Below are 25,979 nucleotides of genomic sequence, written 5' to 3'. Positions count from 1 at the left end.
TTATTTTTACTTCCTCTCCTAAAAAATAAGACACAATTCACTTTTCCCTGTTCTCTCTGTAAAACAAAATAAAATAATGTTTTACATAACAAATGTTGCTGATTAGTTTCAGTTTTATTTTCCTTATTTGTTTGTATTTTCAGCTTTTTAATGTTTTGTTTATAATTTATCTCTTTCCCCATTATTCTGTTTAGCTATTTGAAAGCCATCTCTTATGAGTGCAGTTTTATCCTTGGTATTTATTTATTTACCTTGCATTTTAAGCATTACTATTCTATGATGAAGCTCTCCTCTGAATTTGCAGTAATCATTATTACTTACATTTATTAAGCTATGTTGGAAGTCCAACATAGCACAACCAGCACAACCATCTCTTTAAATAAAGCTACAAATATGCATTATTAAATATTTAAAAATATATTCCAACTTCTTCCAGTTATTCTATATTATGATATTGCATCAATGACTATTTAACTGTTAAGTGCCTGTAACATACCTTTCATGTGTGTTTTTGCTGTTTTAAATATTCATAAAGGCTTCCAGATTTAATTGTTTGCGTGTTTTCTTTTCTCATTAAAATAGCATTTCACTTCTGTATGAAACATGTCTTGGAGTCATAGAATAATTTCTTAAGATAATTTGTAATATGCCAGAAAATATCACTTGTCCTTTTAGTGCTTTTCAGTCTAATTGCTAATTCATTAATCCACAACTTCAAGTGCTCTGACCTTTTATTTCCAAAGAAATTTGTCTCAAGCTGAATAAGCATCAGTGTGTCCCTGACAAGCAACTAGTTGTATCTCATCTGTTGCTTGAGATCCTGTTTTTCACTTAAAGCAAACTGTATATATTCATAGACTCACAAAACCTCTCTTCAAATATTTTTCGTGTCTGAATTTATCAATGTAATTCACTCAAATATGCCATACTATGCACTTTCTGTTCCTTTTTTGTTTATTAGTTTGTTTTAATGTAAAGGATCAAAGAGATGGTCTTCTACATGACAATACAATTTCATTTCAAACCAACAGCTAAACATTCATCTCTATGCTCACAAGTTGACAGTTTTCATGGCTATTTTGTCACTCTCTAATAAAGGTTATATATGATATTCCATAGAAAAATGTCCAAACAGATCTTAACTCAGCAAAAGTTATGCAGAAAGTAAACTTCAGGTAGAGACGCATAAATCTACAAAAAATTCCAGGAAAATGGAAAAAAAAGTCAGTAATCTAATATGCCAAAGAATTACTAATCCAGAAGTTTAGACTAAGTTTGCAAAACTATGGATTAATTCAGTAAGGAACATATATGTGCATATACAAATTCCCTATTAAATTGTTACTGATTTCAAGTACAGGACATATGAAAATGCACTTTCCAACATAACAGCAGTTTTAAGTGAGTAATTTGTTTTCCAAAGAACAAGGAATTTCCAGAGAGTCTGCTTTTAGTAAAGCAAGGCCCAGCAAAAATTTTAATAATGCAGTAAGGCAAAGAGAATAATAAAGTATTCAAATTTTTCCTAAAGGGTTATAAATGTTAATTCATTAGTTTTTGAGCTAATCATGTCCTATGCTTCCCAAAGAAACTGGATGAAGAATTTTAACTACATTCTCAGTGATTTGACACCAAAGATGGCAGGAGACTTTAACAGTAGGGTCTTCAAAATGCTCTGAGAGGTGTGGATTTTTTTTCTGGAGATCTGTACTCCAGGGGTAGTTTATTTGAAATTTCTTGACACTAAGAGTAAGTGAATATTGCTTTCTTGTTTGTTTACCTGCAGTATGCCTATGTATTGTTCTTTTAAAGTTAGGGTGTTATGGACATCTCTTGCTAATGAACTTGGGTTTATACAATGATTAGTTTTCAGTTACAGAGAAATATTGTATAGCAAATAATTGTAATTAACTTTCACCGTGCTGCCAGCAAAGTGAATCATAACCAATCAAGGCAGTGGCATTAAGTTTTTCAGATGAAACTCTGAACAATAATACTTCACCTCAGGCATCATCTATGCTTACAGTAATGATCAGGAATTGATTGGATCCAGGGTTAGGGCTGTATTCATAAAAGTATTACATTTTTCATATCCTCATACCTTTATCTGATCTTTTACTTATGTTACTATAATGATAGTAAAGAATGGTAGAAAATAACATTGGGATTTTTGTTTCTATGTGTATGCCTGCTGAAGTGAAGTACATGAGAAAAATAGAATTCTCTAATAGCAGAGTTAATTTTCATCGGGGCTTATTCCTTTTATTAGGGATTATTAATAATGCTTCAATTTGTCTTTTACTCATCTCCAAAGAATTTCAACATATTTCAAAATGAACGTTTTATGAAAGGTAGGGAGGAGGGGCTGAGGAAACCTTGAGTATGTCAATTTTCATGGAAACACCATTTTATTAAAGAGTTTTAGGATGTGCTTGTGGGAGATGTGTCTCTGGGAATGATGACCAAAACATGTCATCCATACTGTGTGGGAAACTGGAAAGTATCAAGTCTGATTTGTTATTCTCAGGGCAACAGGATTACTCCAGGAAAGAGCAATGACATGTTTCTGTGGTGGCTTTTCCTAATTGAACAGTCTTTTCTTTGTTATTACACTGTACCATTAATATAAATGTAGATCTCCCCCTAGTTTTTTGCTTTTACATCTTGGAATTATGAAACATTGCAATATCTCAATAGACATTTTGAGGGCCAGAAGGATTACTTTCAACCTAACTTGAAGATCATAAGACATGGGAGTGACAGGGCTGAATGCTGCACATGATATTTGAAATAGCTCAATTATTTTTCTATCCAGAAAAACTAAGTTTAATTAGAAAGTTCCTACTGGTTTAGTCTCCCGCCATCTTTGGTGTCAAATCACTGAGAATGTAGTTAAAATTTTTCATCCAGTTTCTTTGGGAAGCATAGGACATGATTAACTCAAAAACTAATGAATTAACATTTATAACCCTTTAGGAAAAATTTGAATACTTTCTCTATGTCTTACTGCATTATTAAAATTTCTGCTGGGCCTTGCTTTACTAAATGCAGACTCTCTGGAAATTCCTATCATTCTCAGGGCTTTGAAAAGAATTCAGTTGTTTAAGAAAATTATACCAATATCAAATAGAGTTAAAAAAGACAGTGGGTGCAGTTTTACATAAGTCCAAAATACAGGAAACGAAACTGATTATGTGTGTCTTAGCAAGAAAATCATGTTACTTCTGTTTTTTTATTTGATATTTGATAGACTTTTCTAAAAGGACTCTTTTTGTTATTGTTTATAAAAATTATCAATTTCAGTTAAGTCTAAGACTTTGGAATCTAATGATTAAGAATTCATGGGGGGTTGATTTTGTCCATATTAATAAGTTTTACTCCATTAATCAATTAAACTGATGAAATTATAGCTTTCAAAAATTGTTATTTGAGTATTGCTAATCAATAAGAGGTGGTATATTCTGCAGTGATCTACTTCCATCCAAATGATATGCAAAAATGTTGTTTGATTCCATTGTGAAAAATTGCAGATGACAAAGTAATACAGAAAAATGGGATTAAGTCAAATTTAACACAAGTTAAAATTTATTGTGTGATGAAATGAGTTCACTGAAACAATTTGATAAAACTCCATCCATTTGAGAACAGAAATTATGTCAAAATTAAAAGATCCTGGAATTTTTTTGTCCTGAGTACAGTAACTGAAATTCTAGGTGACAGCTGGTCAGCAACTGGGAAAAAACCCAACATTTCCAGGAAGTTGCAGTAAATCTGGAAAGTGTAACAATAAAAATGTTTCCTACAAAAAAGGAATCAATTTTACTGTGTACTTTATTTCAAGAAGGTGTGCTTCAGCATGGTGTCTGATAATTTTAATGTTTGTTAAACATCTCTAGTACAAAAGTACAACATTAGAAAGAGTGTGTAAAACAGCAAAGAAGAACTGAAACATTTTATTGTAACTATTCTCGTTTTATTTTTTTTTTTTCTTAATGGGGGAGTCTCCCTTTTCTGAATTCTGAGCCACAGTATCACACAGTCTTGTACATTTTTTTGACAATTTCACCTTTCTGGGGGTATGTGACTCCTGCTCTTTTAACAATTAGAAGAAACCTTTGTACAAAATTCTTGAAATGAAGTGATAAAAGGTTTTTTTTACTGTTGAAATGAATAGTCACCCATTCCTGCCACATATAGTTTCATGGTCTGCTGCATCTAGTCCTTTTACATGCAATTTGCTTACCTGTTGATTAGACTGAAGCTGGTTCAAAATACTTTAGTGAAAGTGTATCATAAATCAACAGACAGAAACTATATCTGTTTTTAATGAGTACTCATATTACATCTATTCAGCTATTAAATCTTATCCATACTGGCATAAGCAAATGAAAATTGACTAACATAGCCCTGAATAAGAGGAAATAATGTAAATTAACTAATTAGAGAGCTCCTGCTGGTTTAGTACTATCATTTTTCCTCAACTAAACATTCATGTAATAACAAAGGAGCAAACAAAAAAACAAGACCAAAAGTCAGTTCTAGACAATGCTATATTGATCAGAACATATGCTTTATCCTATTTAAATCACTGAAGGAAGGATTCCATACATTCCATACATTCAATTTTTGTCTAGTTGAATTCATATTGAAAACTGTTTCTATGGTAGTGGACAAAACGCAAATTTCCTCTACAAAACCTTTTGCCTTTAAAAAAATAAAATCTTCCTCTAGGTAAATGATCCTGTTAATTTCTAGATCAGGATCCTCTCTAAAAGGAGAGTAAATGTAAAAAACCATTAGTTGCCACTGCTGTTCCAGACTTTACAAAGAAAAGAATTAACCATGCTGACACAAGAATTTCTAAAGGAATGAAACCACTGTGTAGTATTACTGTCAATGAAATGAATTTGAGTAAACCACCTGTCTTCCAGTGACTTGTTGTTGCTGAACAAATACTGAGAAGCATCTCAGCAGTTACAAACATAGGTGTTAGGTGAGCCAGTATCTATTGAAACTATCATCATATGTCACTTCCTTATGGTAAAGTACTTTATCATGTTAATAAAACAGCAACTGTTACTGTTCCATCTATAAGGGATATTGCTAGCAATTAAGTTTAAATTAAACCAATCAGGATCCCAAAAATAAGAAGTTATGACATCTAAATTCAGCTATCAAATCTGGATATTTTTTTTTTTTTACCGTATGGTATGTTACTTATATTATTACCTCAAAAAAGTAATAATTTCTAGTAGTAGCTTTCCGGGACCTGTGAGGAGGTTATCAAGAAGCTCCATCTGGGCTTTTCACAGAAAAGCCTGGCAGGAAGACCAAAGGCAACAAGCATAAACTGAAAGCCTCCAAGGGTGGAAATTGCATAACCTCTCTAAACAGCCTGCTCCACTGCTTGTCTGTAGAAACCTTTTCACTATGTGGATAGACAAGCAGTGGACCAGCTTATCTAGAAATGTCATGTAGTCACCTTCCTTGGAGGTTTTCAACACTGACTGGGTAAAGTGCAGAGCAAACTATCACATCCATGTAGATGCTTTGAACAGAAAATTGCACTAGACACCTCCTGATCTCTCCCCACTTGAATTGTACTATGATCCTGTAAAAGGTAGTAGAGAAACAATTTCTGCCAAAATAATTTAAGTGGCTAATTATAATAAAAATTACGATAAAGCCCTAATAAGTTCCTAGTGGTTTCAAAGGAAATGAAGATCTTGTGATAAGACCAAAAATTTCTTGTGGGGTATAAAATTTTCTATAATGTAACATCATGAACAAGGCAGTTTAGGATAGACTATACACTTAAAAGAAAATTACAGATCTTATCTGTTCAAATCAGTGGCAGGGAAATGCTCTTCTGTTAACAAGAATAATGCATAAGGTCTCTGTGCATTAAGAGTGTGTTAGACAGGTTTAAAGAATTGAAGCTGTGCTTTAGCCTTCCTCTTTTATCTTGAGGATGCATTTTCTCCAAAGGGAATGTCACTCAAATTCAACTCAGGTTAACAGTCTCAAAAATTTGGGCTGAAGAAGTTTACGTATTGACTTAGGGTCTTAGGCTGAGGAAATATAGTGGATGAAACAAAAGCTTTATGAAGTTTTTCCTTTAACAAAAAGCAAGTTCCTTTATTTTCAAAAATAATTGTAGGCAATAAGTGCATTACTACCTACAGAGAAGTAAAATTACTTAAATGTCTTTTTAGTGTATGTGTAGTTTTGTGTATATTATACAATTACAATGTGATTGTACTGATTGACTGAATAAACAACTGAGACTCGATAGTGTATGATTCCCTTTGCATTTTTAGTATAAACATTAATGGTTCCTAAATCAATGCAAAATGTTAGGAGCAAAATTCTTACCAGAAGACTTCATTTACATTGTCTAAAATACTCAATTATTTTGGTGGAATATTGTGTAATTGTAGTCTGTAATTAAAAAAAGCTATTAGACATTTTATTGTTTCTGTGTCTAGGTTGTATTTAAATTCTTCATTCTTTTGAACAAAATAGGTGAAACAAAAGCTTTTCAGAAAATTATTGACAATAGAAAATTCAATTGGTGTTTTTCCTTTCCCTGGTATTATTAGTAGAAGCTATGAAATCCTTTCAAAATTCTAGTTCCCCCAAAATTATTGTGATTGTTTTTTCAGGTTTTATAGAGTTAATTTTCACAGAAAAAGCACAAATTTCTGCAAATACCAAATTTCTGTGCATGTTATGGCCATACACTACTCAACATTAAAGTGCAGATTTCTTCCTGAAGTTATTTGCATCTGCAAACATTGGTTGAATTCAGTATAATTTTAAAATCTCTCTTCTTCGAGGTTATGTGCCAAATTTCAGCCCTGTACAAATGAAAAAAAATGTCCTCCCTTTGTCTCTTTGAATAGTACTTTATGTAAAATAGTCCGTGAACAAACTGCTTAGAAATAAAATGTAAGTGAAGAAGCAAAGGAGGATAACTTTAGCCTATCTTAGGCACTTCCGTGCAAGAAATAAATCAGGGTTACCTCGAGTTGTTGGTGAATGAGCGTCCTACAACTGCAGATGGTAGCAAGACAAGGAAGCTTTATACATGTGTGAATGCTTATCCTTTGTCCCCACCTTGGTCAGGAAGGCATTATGGTCAGGGTTATTCCTACCTGCATCATGGATGAGTTTCTGGTACTTTCAAGGGATGCTTTACTGCTTAACTGTTATGATCAAGGGGGGTGCTTCACTTCTCACTTGGTTTGGCCCAGGTTTGGTCAGGAGCTCCTGAATTCCTGAGGGGTGGTGTGGGACAGGAAGGGAGAGGATGCGCCACTAAAGCTTATTATCTGCTGTGCAGTCCTTTAGCACATCGTAAAGTAGGCTGTACAGCTCCTCCATTTTTCTCAGGACCATGCCTTGTGTTGGAATGTCTTTGTTTCTAATCACTATTGTAATCTTTAGTTGGTGCAGAATTTTTCTTTGTGGCAACTAGCTTACTTACCTCACCAATCCTTGGATGCTGTCCAAAAATTCTTTCATCTCAAGGAAGAGTAAGTGCTATTATGGACTGTGTTTTCAGACAGATATATCTTTTTATTCATTTAAAGAATAGAAGCATGCATACATTCCTTATAAAAAATAGAATCATTGATCACTGCCAAGTGAGACAATCTTTGTAATGAAACTTATCATTTAGCCATTTTAGGATATACTAATTTGTTAATGCTATTAAATGTTACTGATAAAATACTAATTTTGCACCATTCCTCCCCTCTTTGTCTCTAGAAGTAAACTAAAGAGGATTCTCTTCCTTGTATATCTTCATTATAGCTGAGTGTAGGAGAAACTGGTACTGCACTTCTGGAAACTTGGCCCTTGCTTTCTCATAGTTACAAGTAGCACTCTTTTCAGAATGAAAGAACTACCAGGAGAATTGAGTATTTGAGATAAAAGATATTAACAAAAGTTGCATGTGGTAGCATTACATTTTAAAGTTAGTAATTTCCTCAGTTATTAAAGACTCCAGATATTTTTAAAATTTTTTTTGTTTGTTTTGTTTTTGTTAGATGCTTAATTTTTCTTGTGGTGATATTCTAGTTCAAGAATATTCAAACAGAATTATTCAGCTTTGAAGAGAATCTTGAGATGTCAAGTTATGTAAATAAATTTTATATCAGTCCTCCCAGGTTGGAATATCTATTCTATTCTGTCATATGAGACATATAATTTCTTGATCAGTTATTTTTCTAATTTCATCTGCAACTTGGCTCCACTAGAGATAGCTACAACCTATATTCATTTTTATATGGTTTTGTTTCCATCTAATGACCAAGGGTTGGATTTTCCATGGTATTTATTAAAATAAATTGTTATTCATAAAGGTTCTGTTAATATAGTAAGACCAAAATTCACATCTACCAATAGCCTTCCAAAAGATCTAATTTATCTGTCTTTGGGAAGCTGCCTCTTGTTACAATTTCTTGTCAGTTTTCTTCAGACTCTTAGGTTAAGGTCTGCTACTTGCCTCACAAATTAATATTGGGTTATTATGTTTTTTAAACATCTATGTGCTGACCTATAACTTTTAATTCAAATTAGTTTTAGTTTCTTACTTTACCATTTTCTTTCTACATTAGCTGGAATATCATCAATAATACACAATCCATAAAAAGTCATCCACTGTGGAATTAAGCCTTGCTGTTTTGATTAATATCTATAAGTTCTTAATATCAATGGAAATGAAGTGCATGTGATTTTTTTTATCAGTAAACCCTTTCCAAATAAAGTAAACAGTGCCAACAGAGTTTCACATTGTAACTGACTACAGTAGATCTAATTATATGAATGCTCATAACAAGAATAGACCATAAAGGAACTTTGTGTACGGTGAGAAAATAAAAATTAAAGGGAACACTGAAATGCTACATTGCATGCAAGTTTGAGTGTTACACAGTATACACAATGTCAAATGAGCAAAAAGTACATAAGTGTATGAATTTATTTTATTTGGAATCATATCTCTGTATCTTGAAACGGGCCTTCTGAAAATGGTATCATTTGAAGCTATGCTACTTGGATACATTACTTGGGTAGCAGTACTCCATGGTAGCTATACCATTTCTGTCATTACATACCTATATTTTGGTATGGTTTATAAAGAATTCTTAGTTTATAGATTTCCAGGTCTCGTACTGTAAACTTTCTCATTCTGAACTTTCATCTTTCTTATGTGCGTATGCACACCCACATACACATACATACATGCACAGGAGTATTTCAAGAGCTATTGACAGAGATTAAGAAGTGGATTCTTTAGATTTTTGGTCACTCTGATTTCCATTAAGTTTTGATTAAAAGAATGGCAAAGGCCATTTACTAATCTGCTATGAATTATTCCTATAATAACTAAAACTAAATGTTAATTGATAAAATGCATTCAGTTGATTATTTCATTTTAAGTAGTCCAGCTGATGAATAACTATCTGTAAGTTTTGCAGTGATTCCCACAAATGAGTAAGGACAGTTGTACTTTGTTAGAACATCCTCAGCAACCTTGCAGTTGTAGCACTTCCAATTTTAAACTTATAATCATTTTGTACCATTTTTACCCTAAAATATGAAGAACTGCCTCCTGGTCCTTTCCCTGCACTTGTACTGGCATAATCACATCTGCTTCCCAAATATATTTGCTTCTAAAGAACACAGTGAGGGAGTGACAAAGAGAATACATACGTTGAAATGCACAATAAATAAAGTTTTAAAGTATGTGATAGTAGATGTCTATGTTTTCTGCAAGATGCCATATTTTTCTTCACTTGTAGCCTTATAGACATGATTTTAATTTTTTCTAAGTGCTGTGTCAGTTTAGCAAAGAGGAAGTAGAATAAATCTGTTTCTTTACTTATAGGGAGAAGAGTTTTAAATTTCAGGCAATCTAGTACAAGAGCAATCATCCTCCATACAAAGTTTGTGTTTTGCATAATCTGATTGTCTGCTTCAGCCTGTTTCTTCTGACTTATGGCCTTTTTCTCTTTTTGTATTTCTGTCAACAGAAAGCTGACCTTGCAGTTGCACCATTGGCAATTACCTATGTTCGTGAGAAGGTCATCGACTTTTCCAAACCCTTTATGACTCTTGGAATAAGTATTTTGTACCGCAAGCCCAATGGTACAAACCCGGGCGTCTTCTCCTTCCTGAATCCTCTCTCCCCTGATATCTGGATGTATATTCTGCTGGCTTACTTGGGTGTCAGTTGTGTGCTCTTTGTCATAGCCAGGTAACATGTCAACTTTTGTGATTTTTTTGGCAATTGTTACCATTTTTTTCTTACTAATAATTGTCAAAAGTCACAAAACTTTTCTTACTTTCATACTCTTATATTTAAACTTCATGATTTACAGAAGAATAATGATGAGGGTTCTCACTATTAATATTCTCCACGCCATACTAAGTCTCCAGTTTGTTACTGGACTTTTTCACTATGTCTTGAGTATGCTAGCTAGATTCCTTCTTTTATTTACAAATATAGAGACACTAGAAAGTTTTTAAAACAGTTTCCCCCAATAGGTCTTCATTTAGAAACCCAGGGCTTGCATGTTTTGTTACTCTTATTTGTTTTTATGCTGTGATGCTCAATCTCAATTTGAGTACTTCGCTGCCCACACTAATTCTAGATGTCCAAACTGTGCCTCTACCAGTTGTAAAAGTTTGTGTAGATTAGTATCTTTGAAATAGGATAACAATATTTATTTTTTAATTATGTGCTATTTGAAATCCCTGAGATACTTCACAGAATTTAAAGTCTCTGAGTGGAATGTTTTTGGAAGTTTAGTTGAGCTTTTAGAATTAAGGAACTTGATACATCAATTGTTAAATTATAAATAGATTTGAAATATAGGACTCACTCTTTTATCTGTTTTTTTTTCAACCCAAATGAGCAGAAAAACATCTTTTGTCAAAAAATCCAATATGTTTACCATTTCCTTCTTAACTCATTAAGGCTGAGTTCAGATGCTCACATAAATACAGACTTACACGTAGCTTTGGCATTTGTCATGATAACAAAAGAAAAGGCTCAGAACAGTGTATGTAATCTCGTTTCCCCTTGTAGTCACTTGCAATTTTTTAAAATCAAATGCATATGAACTATATTGGCTTTTATCTCTTTAATAAGATGGTGTCTTTTTGTTTGATAATGAAATCTCACTTCAGTCCTGAGATTTCCGTGATTTCATGCTGTAGTTCACAGTAGAATCTTCATATATTTCTTTTTCTATTGTGCTGTATTTAGTATCAGGATTCTTTATCTCTCTTTGATACTCTGTTTCATTTTGGAGAAGTTATATCATTCCTAAATTAGGAAGAAGCAATATTTTTAGAAACCAGTTAAAAGGTAATTTAGCACCTGTAGATGAAGTACAAGTGGTTTTGAAGTAGTACAGATAAAACTGAAACATATTTTGCAATGAAAGACTACTGTGTACCTTTTTGAAAAGTCTGCTTTAAAGAGCCAGAGTAATGATGAAAGTTTCTTGAAGGACCCCTATTTTAATGGACTATATAACCAGAGAGTACAATCTTTTCTGAGATGTTCCAGAGAGTATAATAGTTTCTGTGGTGTTCCTGCCGTACATATACCTCTGAAAGCACAGCCGGGCATAAATCACAGCTGTTAACCTTGTGAAATGCCTCACGTAAAATATTTATGCATATGTCCGAAAGTTTTAACCCTACTGTTATCACTGAAGGACATATTCAGCCTGATACACAGTGCTTTTGACAGGTAGCTCCCACTAATTTTAGTAGGATTTGTATGGCTGTGTTCCTACTCATGCTTTGAGAATGTGCCTTGACATATTTTTTAGGAAAGATAGATTTTCTTGAAGCCTTTCTTTTTTTTATTTTTTTTTTTTTTTTAATTAAGCTATTTGGCCACTTGAGCTCACTAGCAGAACAGGAGAGAGTATTTATTTTTATATAAGAACACCAGATTATAGACCAATAATTCTGACATTTTTTTTCACTTTGTTTGTTTGTCTGTTTTTGTGACGAGCACCATAAATTCCTTATGTAATTGGAAGCATTATCTTAATTGTAAAGCAATATGGAATATGTTTTATATTGAGCAGAGAAGATTTGTTTCTGTAAAATTGTATAAAATATCTTAATTTGCACATAAATTTATACCATCCTTCATATCTAGAGATTTTCAATATTTCTTAACTGGTACAATCAAATATTGATAACACATTTAGAAATAAAAGATGTAGGGTTATGTAAGAAAATCTACAGATTTTATTCATAATGCAGAATGACTTAATAGTATGTGATAGCATTTCCTAACATTATTGCTCGTAAAAGGTAACAGGTCTAAATTAAAAGTTGAATTTCCTGCTGAATGCTAAGCAGAGACAAAGAAGAACATTATTCAAAAGTTAAAGACCTATTTGCAAATACAATTCAAAAATTTTATCTGTCATGTAAAGAGAGATACTTTAAAGTGTGTTAGTGAAGAGGACTTTGCAGCACAGTGGTATGTATTTTCAGTACAGATTATAGGTTAGGTATTGCACAGCTTATGATGTGTTTTCCAGTCCTGGTGTTGTGAAACTCCTGGACTGCATACCACAAGTTTAATAGGGTCTACCCAGAATTTCTTATTAAGAAGATTTCTATTCCATAACAATCCTTCCATAATGGATGTTTTAACCAGCAGTGTTTCATAATAATTACTTAGTGTTTCATAATAAGGTGTGCCTTTGTTTGGAGCAGTACTTAGTATGTGTTTTATGACATAATGTTTTGTAATTACAGCTTATCAGAGTGTTCAGTATAGAATATTTATTTTAAAATTGAAACATCCCATTTTTGTGTCAAAGGTTTTGTGATGTTATTGTTTCACCATGTCTTCCAAACAATGTTGGCATGTGAGAGCTTGGTACATCGAAAATGGAAAGTACTGTTCTATTGCATCACTTGGATCTCACTCATTAATTAGTGGTATTGTGATAATTATGGAAAGATGAAGAAATTAGTAAAAGGTTCAAGAATCTTTAAGAATGAATTGTTGAAAATACTTCCATAGAAATAGAAATATAACATAAATCTATATCAGTCCTTTTCTTAATTTGCAAGAGCACTGGATTTTCTTTCCAATTTGAGAATGATATATAAAGAGCTGTAATCTTTGCACACTCAACAAGACTGGGAAAATATGGAAGCTAGGAAGGATTTATGTGTTAGCTGGAGGGCTTTCCTATCATATTTTCTTCTTGTAGTTCCCCTCAAAAGGCAATTCTACTTTTGAACAGACAGATTTTGCATTGCACCTCTTAATCTTGCTTGTTGCTGTTGTTGAATCTGAGTAGTTAGGACAGTTAGTCTCTGGAAGTTCCTTGCTTTGTTGTACAGACTGATGACTGATACATAAACCCTGTCTGCTTGACACTAGGCCTATTCATTTTCTGTGAAATGAGAAATTCATATAGTATTTTTTCCTCTTGTGGCAGCAGTAATAGATCTTTCTGGTGCTAGATAGCATTGTCTTTTTTGTCTGCTAGCAGGGTCTTGTGTCATCTGAAATCCTGCTGCATTCCTATATCATACCTTTATGCCTCCGTCTTTACTAATTTCTTTGATTTAGAGTACCAGTTAAATTCACAGTTTAGATATGGTTAGAGGGAAAACTAAGACCTCAGTAAAGCACACCAACTGTTTTTTTTTTATTTCTGTCAATTACACATTTTCTGATCTGTATAATCAAAAATCTCAATTAGTGGAATTTCTTTTTATTTCTGTCTGTTGCTACAAACCATTGTACCATTTCTAAGCAACATGCTGTTTTCTTACAGTGTTGTATTTCAACTTCAGAGACACATATTGTCCCTTCTTTTCCACCAGCCTGAGTACAAGAAAAAGGTGATTCCTATTTTTGGCCTGCAAAATCTAATATGTTGGTTACTAGAGGATCCTTCCCTTTTTATGTAGGCATTATGAAGAAAACCAGTTTTATGCTTTGAAAAATGCTTAATGTGTTGTATTTACATAGGTCTTCCTATAAGTTACTTTCAAAGTTAATCTTCGGCTAGGTTTTCTTATGATTATATTGTATTTTTGAGTCTCTTATGCATAATTTCAAACATAGATGTCTTTTTGTATCTCTAGATTGGAGACTAAGTTCCTTACATATTTTTATCAAATATTTTTATGCCTAATTTACTAGATTTCAAGTTATTCCCTGAACACTGATGGATCTCTCTGCGTAGTAAGGTCTTTTCTTCGCTGTGGACATACTTGTGTCATAAAGAAGTTTACTTTTCAGTTACCTATCTTCAAAACTGGAAAAGATACAGCTGCCTTAGTAAGGTACTTCATTTTTACAGATCAGATGTGAAGCAGATAACCTATCCTGGATAAAATAGTCCCCTATTGAGCTCTTGTGCTTTTCACACTGAACTATCCGAAGTATCAGAGACTATTGTGGAAATATATGTTAAACTCTGCTCACTGCCATAATTGCTAATTTTGAATCATAGCTTGTCATTTTAAAGGGTTTATTTGCCTTTACATGTAACACATTTTTAATGCTATGACTTCCTGTCTTATCCTCTCTTTGGAATTATGCTATTTTGCATCTTCTAAGTCAAGCCCTTGTGCTGCTTCCAGCTGCCAAAGCATTTGTTGTCACCTATTTTTCCATTTCCTCATAAGCACTGATTAGAGCACAATAAACATTGCATCATCAACAAATTATATTTTTCTCTTACCAGCTGGAATAAAGCATAATTAAATAAGTCCTAAAAGGTCTCCACACATTTATCTTGATCTTTTCTCTGTGAAAAAGCTTGGGAATAGCCTGCTGCTTCAGACTGTAACAGATGCCTGGGCATTAAGTTTCTCTGGAGTGCATGCATATCCTTTTACAGCTCATCAGTCTTCATTTTTATTTTATATTTTTGATCAGCTGATTTCTGTCCTTAACCTTGCATGACTGATTTTGAAACTACTTCTTGAAAGCTACCTTGATGGAAAGGAATGAATGAAAGAATGAGAGGAAACTACTATTCCGGTTACTATGGAGCTCTTGTTCCTAAATTACTATGTTGATAATTAACCAAGTTGTAAGTTAGCATATTTGCCCTTTATTTTTAACAAGCATTCTTTCTATGAGAATTTTATCTCCTGAAGTCTCCCCAGAGAACTACAGCATATGCTATGAGGTGTTTTCAGGAATAGATTCATCATCCTATAGGGCAATCCAGATGTCAACACTGAAATCTGCTTCTCTTATAATCTTAGAGTTTTAAGATAGTTTTGGCTGAATTGTAATGCAGAGTATTAATTTTTCCTCTGTTGTAATACAAGTATAATATTTTATAGCAGTTTTCACTCTGCTATAAAATGCTGTGCGAGTAGACAAGGCTAAAAGTATGCCAAAAATTTCACACTTACCAAAATTGTTCCACAACAATTATTTCAAAATCAGAAAATTGTATTTCTTTGCAATCAAGTTGCACCTTATGACCCTTAGCTGAATGCTTCCAAAATATTCTATATAGTCTGCTTCTTTTTATATAATTTTTTTACTGGTTAAAAAAGCAAATCCTTGCTAATGTTAGAGATCATCCTTACTGTGAAAAAAAAATTAACTGTGCCTGCTTCTGGAACACTGAGTGTTTTTGTCAAGTGTACCTGGCAGATTGCATGACAAGAATTTTTCTCTCTCTCTGATGACTTTTTAAGCTTTTCTTATTAATTGATATATTTGTGTAACTTTACCAAGAAATCCTTTGTGAGAATGTTCTAGAAAACTTACTTGCTGAACTAAATTTCTTCTCCTTTACATGAGAACTGAGAAATTTTAATTTTAGAATTCTAACATTTAAATGAAGTTTCAATAAATGAGGTAATATAAAGAAGACACTGCACTTATATCTTATATAATTTATTGCACTCATAAACAAATTGTTAAGAACTTTTTTTTTCTTAGTCTATCCTGCTAAAAGTTATAAGGATGAAATTGTACAGTCATCTTATTTGGACAACAGTCACTGGAAATATTGTGAGCAAGACTTGTCCATGATATTTCAAATATGCTCAGATACTTCTAAGTAAACTTTAAATTGGTTAAATAGCTTATTGTGCTGTATGCCATTTATATTAGCACAAACCTGTTTGAGTAATTAAGTAATTTTCTGTGGCTAGCACACAGAGCTGATGATCCGTCTCATTTCTACCTAAAAACTGCAAAAAAGCTTGGAATTGTAATTCCTTCTTATAGTCATCATCTAGGTTGTGTAATTGTTTTGAGAAATTATGATTTAAATCACCATCAGTGCTATAAAATCTAAATGTTTTGGAGGAGGATACATGGCTTAAAGTAGGACACGTATAGCAATGAGTTAAGTGACAATCTCTCACTTTGCATCTTGACACTTGGAAGAATGCTTTCATCTCTCTGACTCCTCCAGAAGAAATTTAATGTTAGTTTGTGAAATTTATAGTTTATAAATAAGCAACCCAGCATGGATCTTCATCCTAACCCCTCAAGGTTTTCTTGAACCACTTCTGAATACTTCCAATCTCCTTCAGCTGTTCAAGAAGAGACAAGACTTCCAGGAAGTTTATGAGTCTACACATAAGCACAATATCTACTTAATAACACCTATTATAATATTGTTAGAGATCACAGTAAGAGAAAACTTCTCTTTTAAACTTCTTAACCTCCTTACATTTTAGGGGTAAAAATCCCCAGTTCACTAAATCCTTACTATATTGATGGTAGATCAATCTGAAATCCCAGCTTCTACTTGCCCTGCATCAAAATGATGAAGAAACTGCTGCCAGCAAAATAACTGAAATTACTTTACTGAGATTGGCTGAAAAAAGCATAGCCAACTGCTTTAGCAGTCCAACAGAAAATATAGTACTCCCCATTGGCTAAATCTTTATACCCATGTTTAAGAAGAAAATATATTCACTTGAAGACCGTAAATTCTGCATTCCTATGTGAAAAAATTGATTTTTTCCCTGCCTCTCATGATGCAGGTATTTTAGGAAAGCAGTAGGTTTGGTGACTTCTGCCTCAAGGAAATTACCTTGTAATATGCAGTTTTTGTCCAGCTGCTTCACCAGTATGTTTTATGTTAATTCTTGTTCCTTTGTAGATTACCCTAATCAGATTTTATTTTTTTTGTTAATGAAGAGTATAGAAGTATCTTAATGATGCTGTCTAGAATTGAAGATGGCCTAGAAACTCCATCCTTTCTGTTTGTTTTTTTTTTCTTCTCATTATTCTGGAAGATATTGCAAGGCTCTACAATTCATTACTATTTACCCGAGAATCTAGGTATTTTTAATGGCTACACTGAATGGTAACTCTATCCATCCTTAAGGAATTTGTGTGTCTTACTACCAGCAACTCAATCTCTTCATTCTCACACACACGTACCCATTCTGACTTTACTTTTATGACTCCCTACATGGAAGTATTGCAGATTTTAAAACATATATTTCCTTTCCATACTGATGGAACATTGCTATGCGGTCTTTCATAGAATCTGAGGGTATTTATGGAAAGGTGTTTCAAAAGTCATGTTGAACTGCTTTTCATTCTGTGATCTCTTCTTTGTTTCAGTTACTCATTTACATATTTCACTGAGTATTTGACTGCCCAAACATGTCAGGATCCTAAATAAACTTTTGAATCGCAACAGTACCTTGAATCTTAGGATCTCAAGGGTGTTTACTAAAGCTCTGGGTGAGGATTCAGTTGGACAAACCATCTTCACTAGTAAAGCCTTCTAAGTTGTCTTTGGTGAACAGCTGATGAAATTATGAGTGCACTCAGTGGCCTTCTATTTTGATTTTTGACTGACTAGAATTGTTCTATTTGATTCATTGTGTTTCACAGAGTTCATTGCTAGACATCTGTCTGAATGCCTCTCACTTTTTATTTAATTCATTATTTCTAACTGCCCATAACAGTTTAATAATTACATTTGCATTCCCTTAATCTTTAGAACAAGCTTGGATATGTTGAAAGATATTATGCCACACTCTTTTGTCACTTCTTTTCAGACACATAATCCTGTCTTACACACTCATAATTGAGTTTACATGCTTAGCTTCCTGTGGCTTTATTTTTGCACACTCTACGGCCAAGTTAAAATGTTATAAACATATATAGCCTGAAAATTGTTTTTGAAAGTATCTCTGCAGTCAAACAGTGATATTTCTCATAAAAGACTTGTAATTGTCTTTAGATAATTGTGTTTAACTGAAAGCAAAGTAGATGTCATCTACTTAATTTTGTGTTTTCAAATGTCTTGGTTAAACAATTTCCATAAGTGAGTCAATATCTGAAGACGGTTTTGTTTAGAGTTCTATGGCAGCACACAAAATAATGTTTCATACCTACTATGGGCAGTGATTTGTTAATTTCTTTGTACTGTATTAACATCCATTAAAATGATGCCATAGTCCATGCTTGTAAAAAACCATCTGAGGAACAGTTTTTTTTTTTTTTAGTTTTGAAAGATTCTTTACTGTGCAGTGGTTCATCCTTATTTTTATCAGTCCTTGCTAAGTATTAACATATAGGAAGCACATGGGAAGAATATTGGATTGCATTTATGAAGTAGCTTGCTTGAAAATAAGTTGAGTCTCCAGAAAAAGTGCTGCAAATTCAGGTCTTTTTTGAAATTGGATCATTTAATTCTGTTTCATCAAAAGTAGCATGGAACGTTAAATGTGCCTAAACAGAAGGGCTCCTTTATACATGAAGCTGAATGTTTTTAAAGCTAAAATGATCCTTTTGAGAAAGGTGAATGGCTCTTATATTTTTGGAGTTAGGGGACAGAAGGTTGATTTGCTTTAATTGAGGTTTTGTTTATTTCATGTGTTTTACTCTGGCATGTATAGTGTTTGTGGGGAGAAGGAAACTGTAACTCTCACCATAATGCACAGCATCAGTTTTCTCATGAGATATGCAAAACCTCATTCTCATGAGATATGTAGTTCCCCTACCTGAAGAACAGAACACAAGGATCTATTGGAATGGGGATTGAGTCAATGATCCAAGGTACCACAGTATTTTCAAAAGATTTTCTTAATAATTGGTGTGAGTACTAATTTGAAAATGTGCAAGTTAGCTGATTGAGTGATTCCTTTTCCATTAGCACTAGTGTCTGAATTTACCGAGTGCCTGATATATTAGAAAATTAATTAAACCAGCAGCTGAACTGTTGGGTGGTGTTTTGTTGCTTGTTTGTTTTGATTTAGTTTGTTGTTGTTTTGGTTTGTTTGTTTTTCCCCCCCCAAAGTCAAACCAGAAAACTGATGTAGGAGACATTTTATTTATTGAAGTAATTTCATGCATGCATCCTGCTTGGAATGCTTGACTAACAGTGAACGGTCTCCTCATAAAAAAAGTTGAGGTTATGGTAAAGGAATGGAAAATTGAATGTTAGGACTCATGGTTTCTATTTACCCTTCTTCTTGAGGACCCAGAAAATTAAAATAATATTCAGCAAAAATGGCTGAAGGATTGAAAAGCACTTTTTATGCTAAATAAGACAAACATATCAAAAAGATCATTATATTTTGGCAAAATATGTGGACCTATGTGCAATAAATTTATTTAATCTAGATTAAGAGGGAGAGGTAAACCACTGGAAGAAAAGTCAAGTTGATACAATGGTTATTAACCTTGTAGAAAATCCTAGAAACAGATGTTCAGTGGAATGAAATAGCAGTTTATGTAAGATAGTATTTCAGAGTTCTCTGTTCGGCTGTTTGGTTTCAGGATTGCTTGAAGGAAAGGAAAACTTGGGTAACAAAAGTATTTTATTAATTCTACTCCTTTATTTTATAAAATAGACCTCATCCTGTTAGGTAATGTTAAAAATGCAGCTGCAATTCTCAAGTACTTTTAGATATTTGTAACTAAATACTCAATTTTCTGATTATTTGGAGTGATGGAACATGCCTGTTAGAATCTAAGGGGTTTTTTTTTTCTTTCTTTTTTTTTTTAAATAAGCATAGATTTCTGACTTCAGAATCAGAAGTAATTTAGTTTTTGCAAATTTAGCTAATGCAAATTTTCTAAATCTCTTTTCTCTCAATCATCATTATCCATTATAGTCTGAGAAATAAATTGAAGTAGATTTTTAAATACAACTAATATGAAGGGAAAACAAACAAAAAGAAAGCCCCCAAACCAAAATAAACTTAACAGAACTTTATCTCTTTGAAAGATAGAGCATTTGTTTATTGGAGGAAAAACTTATTAAACTTAGGTCATAGTTAAACATTATACTTCAAACCAGAAGCACATCTTTAAAAGAAGTAAGGAAATAAAAAGTATTTCTTGACTTTAAGTGTCAAGAAATTATCTAGGGAAAAATAAGATTGTTCCATATAAGTTCCTGTAGGCAGACAGGGGAACTATTACAGACAGGGGAATTTATCTTGGACCTTTCTGATTTAGCTGTTTCAAGTTTACCTTTCTTATGCAAGACTTCCACCTCTAACTCATTAGAGAGTAGTAGACATTTGAGCACTGAAAGGGTTTGACCAGAAATCAGTATGAAAAAAGTATGATAAGTGGTTTTGATACCAAAATGAAATCTGTAGTGTGTCCTTCATGCATTTCTGTTTTATGTATGGAAGTCACTCAGTGTTAACTCAAAGTATGGTGAAATTGCTTTCGTGTAAATCCACTCATGCATTTTCAGACTTAAGAATAATGGGTGCCTTTTTGTTGTGTTGTTTTGTTTGATTGTTTGTTTTTTGTAATGTATTATAGTATTATCAAAAATTTTGTCTTAGGCAACCAAGGTATCCTTACAGGAAAATTATTCAACAATATTAAAAATGTTGAGCACCATGGTTAAAAATCCCACATTATCTAAGGGATATAGGTTATTTTATTAGAAAAATAGTAAGTCTTCACAAAATCAAAAAGTTTGTCATTAATAATTCTTACAGAAAATCAGTTTTATTTTGTGTGGCCATTAGACATATGGCACCTTCACTTGCCATTTAGGATTTTCCTGAACTCTTTATAACAGATAGCCACTAGCTGTGAGAAAGAAATATGAAGACAATGTTACTTCAGCTTGATGAGATGTTTCATATAATTTCAGAAAACTAAAGATAACAAACCACCCAGATCTACTTCCTCTGTCCATTTTGTTTTCTTATTTCCTCAACTATGTGGGGCAGGAATGCTGCATGGAAAACTTCTTATGGGGTGAATAGTGAAGTGGTAGATTGCAAAAGGAAGTTATATAATCTCTTTCCATTCTTCCAGATATTCTTGTTCTTTCTTAGAAGAAATGGTTTTAGCTTTACACAGAACAGGATGCCAATTTGCTTTTAACTTATTTTGTTTGTAGAAGTAAAGGTATAGTAGAAAGAAAGAAGTAAAGGTACAGTTCTGTACTAGAGAACTGCCACCAGGGATATCAGTTTTTAGCTAACAGGTAGTACAGCAATTAGTTCATGTTGTGGAGAAATTTTCTTGGTAGATATTTTGGAGGGAAAATCAAGAGGCTTACAGTGCAATGAAGGTTCAGAGAAATTCCTTTGGAAGGAATTCCACTGCTTAGAAAATTCTCTGGTTTTGTGGCTGACACAATGCAACCAATGAGCCCTGTCCAGAAGAAAAATGGAAGTAGGCTGCAGAATTTTTTGCATTACACTGCTTTGCTGTGTGCACAGAGCATGGCAAATTTAACATCAAGTTGAAAAAATACCTAAAAAAAGGCTACAAATTTGTCATATTTATCCTCCACAGACTTCTCTCTCTTACTTTCTCCTACTCTCCTCTTCTAAATGAGCATGTTAGAGGAGAGTCAGTACTTAATGTTTTCAAAATCTGGTCAGTGTGCCCTTCATTTACGGCAATAAAAGGAATTTTCACCTTGCTTCAAATGTAACTGTAATTGGATAAGTTACTAGGTAGATACATACCAGAGGCTACTCATAACTTTCTGCTCAGCTGCTGCTAGAAGCTCAGTTCTGATATAAGCTTAAAGGTTGATGGGGATTTTTAGTGTTCATAACACCTTCCTCATCATCATGCCTTCTATAGTAATTTGTGCCTGAACAAAAGCAAATGTCAACACCAGTAGGAGTGATGGTGTTCTGCCTCTATGCACAAATCTCTATGACTCCACAGGCAAAAGCAGTGAATGTTTCTGGCTGGTAGGGGAGGCTTGATTGGGCTTTCCTGTAACACAGGACAGCTTTAAGAGCATCACCGAGCAGGTGATGTCATGTTGTTACATAGCCAACACCAAATACTTGCTTTAAACAATTCACAGTTCAGAAGGAGTATTTAAATAATTTAAATAGTTAAACAGGAGCAAAATTTATATGAATTTTGAAGAAAATGAAGTGAAAAATGAGTACATTTCTTAAGAAGTTGGGTTCAGAAGTTATTGTTCTTCAGCTATGTAGGCAGGAGAACATTTCAGTTTGCTGTTTACATTATAAAGCAATAGAATTTTGAGGAGGATTTTGAAAGACAGGTATTGATTTTTACCTTGAGGCTATTCTCAGTCTGGAGTCTGAATATGATTCAACTGGCACTGGTGGAATAGCTACAGAGGTTATCCTATGGCAGTGACATTAAAATCACTTCCAAGTTTGTCTTTTATTAGGGAAGAGCAGTAGATACAATGGACAGGAAAAAAAGAAAAAAATCTGAAAAGTCACATTTCAGATTAGTTTATGTGGAAAGGAATGTATTTGAAAGTATTGAACCTTGATGGAAAGATCTGCAGATATATAGGACAGAAGTATGCATTTACTGCCTTTGCAGAAACATATAAACTGCCCTAGGGCCTTCATCTCTGAGACATTGGTATTACAGCAGCTGAATCTTTCCAATGTTCTTTAACTCACATATGTTTGTTTTGACAGTTTGGTCAGAGGGAAGATAAGAGACTAAATTCAGGTAATCCTTATTGTTTTAGTAGTAGTATGTTTTGAGTCCAATGATAAGGCTATACAGAATACAAAATGAAGTCACATGAGTGATCCTTGGTAATAAAAAAGTTGATGTAATTGACCTTCCTTAGAAAAGAAGATAAAGACTGATACATAGCCTGTTTCTGTTGAAAAGAATGTTGTTGCATATGACCAGGAACAGTTTGAATCTAGTCTCTACGTTATTGAAATACTACTTCTAGAATCACAGTTTCTTGGAGAAAATCTAAAAGAAATACTCTGTTGAGTCAAGACTTGAAATACTTAGTACCCTAACAGAGTTTTATTAAATTGGAGAGCTGGAGGGGTGAATTCCAGCTGACTGAACGCTTTATGAAGGAGGCATTTTGGTGGTGGTCATGTAAGGATGTGAGTTTCTGACTTCTCTTTTCTGACTTCAGAGCTGTCAATCAAAGAAGCACTGGTATTTCATTAATATTGAGCTGAATATATTATAGCTAGCTCATATCCAGGCCTCAGGGTGTTATTTGAGAGAAAGCTTTCTAGGTAATGGAAAAAACCCAAACCCAAAACAACTTCAAATATTTATCCCTGATCAGGATATGGAGCTGCAATTCAGCAGAGTCCCTGAAGAAAACCCTTGCTGTTCAGCTGCAGTTATTATCAAACTTAAAATGTATCTTGTGTTTGAATTCCTTTAACCATGATCTTTCTCAAAGAAAGCCCATGTGTTCCATTAGCAGTAACTGATATATTTGTACAATTATTAATACAGTTGAAAATTCTAATGGTATAATCAGAAAGGAGGAAACATTTTGTAATCAACTTCCAGTAGTACACAATTTTCCTGTAATGTTCCTGCAGCATCTGGCGTACAAGCTCTCGCTGGTTTGACAGTGGCACAGTGAATTCTAAAGATTATGTATGTACATTTCAAGGGCTGGAGTTCAGGGCTTGCTTTCTGGCACAGAGGGACAGAAAGTTCCATATGATTGAATGCTCCATCATCCCAGTTATCCTACCCACAGTTCTTACTAGGATTTCCTATCTCTTTAAAACTGAGTTTAAAAAAAAAAATGCTGAGTGTAGCATAGGCCAAAACTGTGAAAAGGAATGCTCTAACAAATAAATTATATGGGTGATCACATGCTACTGCTGAAGTCTGAGTCTTTCCCTACACTTACTGATACAGATATAACCATGGCAGTTCATAGAATATATGTATTCCGATATATTGTAATTTTTTATGAGAAATTAATCAAGCACTTTAAATGAACAATTATTGATACATTTATATTATGTAGAAATATTAAACAAAAATATTATGCTTTCTTTTTTTGGAGAGGGTGGAAAAACCAAAGAACATCACACAGAAAAAAAGACAACCAACCAAACTCTAAACCAAACCATAAAACAACAATTTTCCAGGTCATAATTTGTGATGACAAAGCTTTTGTAATCAGAGTGACATATAAGTGCACAAAATATTCACTATAAATAAATATTCCACATGACCCCAATATATCACAATTAAAGTTTAAAGTTTCCTGATTTTATTTAAAGGATGTTCTATTTTGACTATAAAAGCAGAATAATAATGTTGGTCTTAAAAATGTTTTAATGGCTTATTCTCTACATAAAAATCACATTCAATGTGCCTATATTAACAAATATCCAATTATGAAGTGACCCAGTGTAATAATTTTTTAAATTCATGTCATTCTGATGGGTGACATTTAATGTATGGTGAAGGGCAACACTGAATTGTTATGCACTCTAAACTAGATATTTCCTTTGCTGTGATGTTAAATGTTAAACGGGAAGGTTGTTGCAAATTGAATAGAAAGGCCAGATTTGTTATACAACCTATGAATGACCAACATTTTTTAAAAAGTCCATATATTTTACATTGCAAAATATGATTTCACACTTTATTATGTGCCTTTAGGGGGTCCTCTGTATCTAACGCTTCCCTGCAACTTGTGACAAACTCTTGAATAAACTGAAGAAATCCATAAGTGCTTTAGTTTTAAAAGAGGGAGTATTTGAATTTCGCAAGGCTATTTCTCTCTTATACTGTGTTTTATTCTCTTAAAGAGAAATAATTATTAATTTATTATTTTATGTTACTAGTATAGAATAGACTATCACTGTTTTATATTACAAATTTACAGTCTTATTCATAGATACTGAATAACCATCTTAAAGATTTTATTTGTACCAAGATGGCAAGATCTTCTAATCAGTAGTGCATATGAATCCCTTATTACTGCAAACATGCCAGTCAACAGTATGAGCAACTTTGCAAGGCCTAGTAGAGAGTTACACACTGTTGGACTAAATTACACCAAACACTTACAGACTGGGTTTCCTAATAAAATATATTTCAAGGTAATGGCAAATATAGGCTATTATATCATGAAGTTTAAGAATTATAGGTAATCCCTCAGGGGCAGCGGTTGGTATGTGTTTTTATTTAAAAATCATTAAATGTAGAATGAATGCAATGCATTTGCAGATCCTATCCTTTATGTAGGATGTTGAGATGTCTTAATATAGGAAAACTAGCTAAATATAATCTTTGAAGATGTGTCATCTTGATAAGTATTCATGTAAAGTAGTTTCTGAGAACTCAGCCCACCCTTGCAGTTTAGGAACATTACAAAACCTAATGAATTCCATGACCGTGATAGTACATGATAGTTTTAGACTATCACAAATAGAAGGAGTAACATTCTCCAGATAAAATTAAGAAATCCTTTGTAAAGATATATGCAATCATTAAGATTTACATAGATCTGTTATTTCTTACATAACATATGATTTCTTCCCGGGAAGCATGAAAGCATTTCTTTATCCCATTGTATTAGGTCATGGGCTAATTATCAATGTGTGTTATTTCAAAAAGTTGATCTAAGATATTGCCAACATTCTGCTAATGCACACTGTACATATGATTTCAATATTCTTTGAATGTTAACAGACCAGATTTGTTGATTTCCTTTGACAATAATTTCTGAGTTCCAGATCAGAAC

The 25,979-nt window shown here is 33.2% G+C and overlaps 1 protein-coding gene across 1 annotated transcript in view; it reads left to right on the top strand.

The window, feature by feature from the left end:
* GRIK2 (glutamate ionotropic receptor kainate type subunit 2) overlaps positions 1-25,979 on the top strand; it is a 356,820-nt gene that overhangs the window by 212,560 nt on the left and 118,281 nt on the right. The window contains exon 12 of the mRNA XM_053973181.1: positions 10,041-10,264. Coding sequence (XP_053829156.1) covers positions 10,041-10,264 — 224 coding nt within the window. The remainder of the gene's footprint in view (positions 1-10,040; positions 10,265-25,979) is intronic.

The sequence above is a fragment of the Vidua macroura genome, chromosome 3, assembly GCF_024509145.1.
Source record: "Vidua macroura isolate BioBank_ID:100142 chromosome 3, ASM2450914v1, whole genome shotgun sequence".
Lineage (NCBI taxonomy): Eukaryota > Metazoa > Chordata > Aves > Passeriformes > Viduidae > Vidua > Vidua macroura.
The sequence above is the reverse complement of the archived record's forward strand: the minus strand, read 5'-3'. Positions and strand labels throughout refer to the sequence as shown.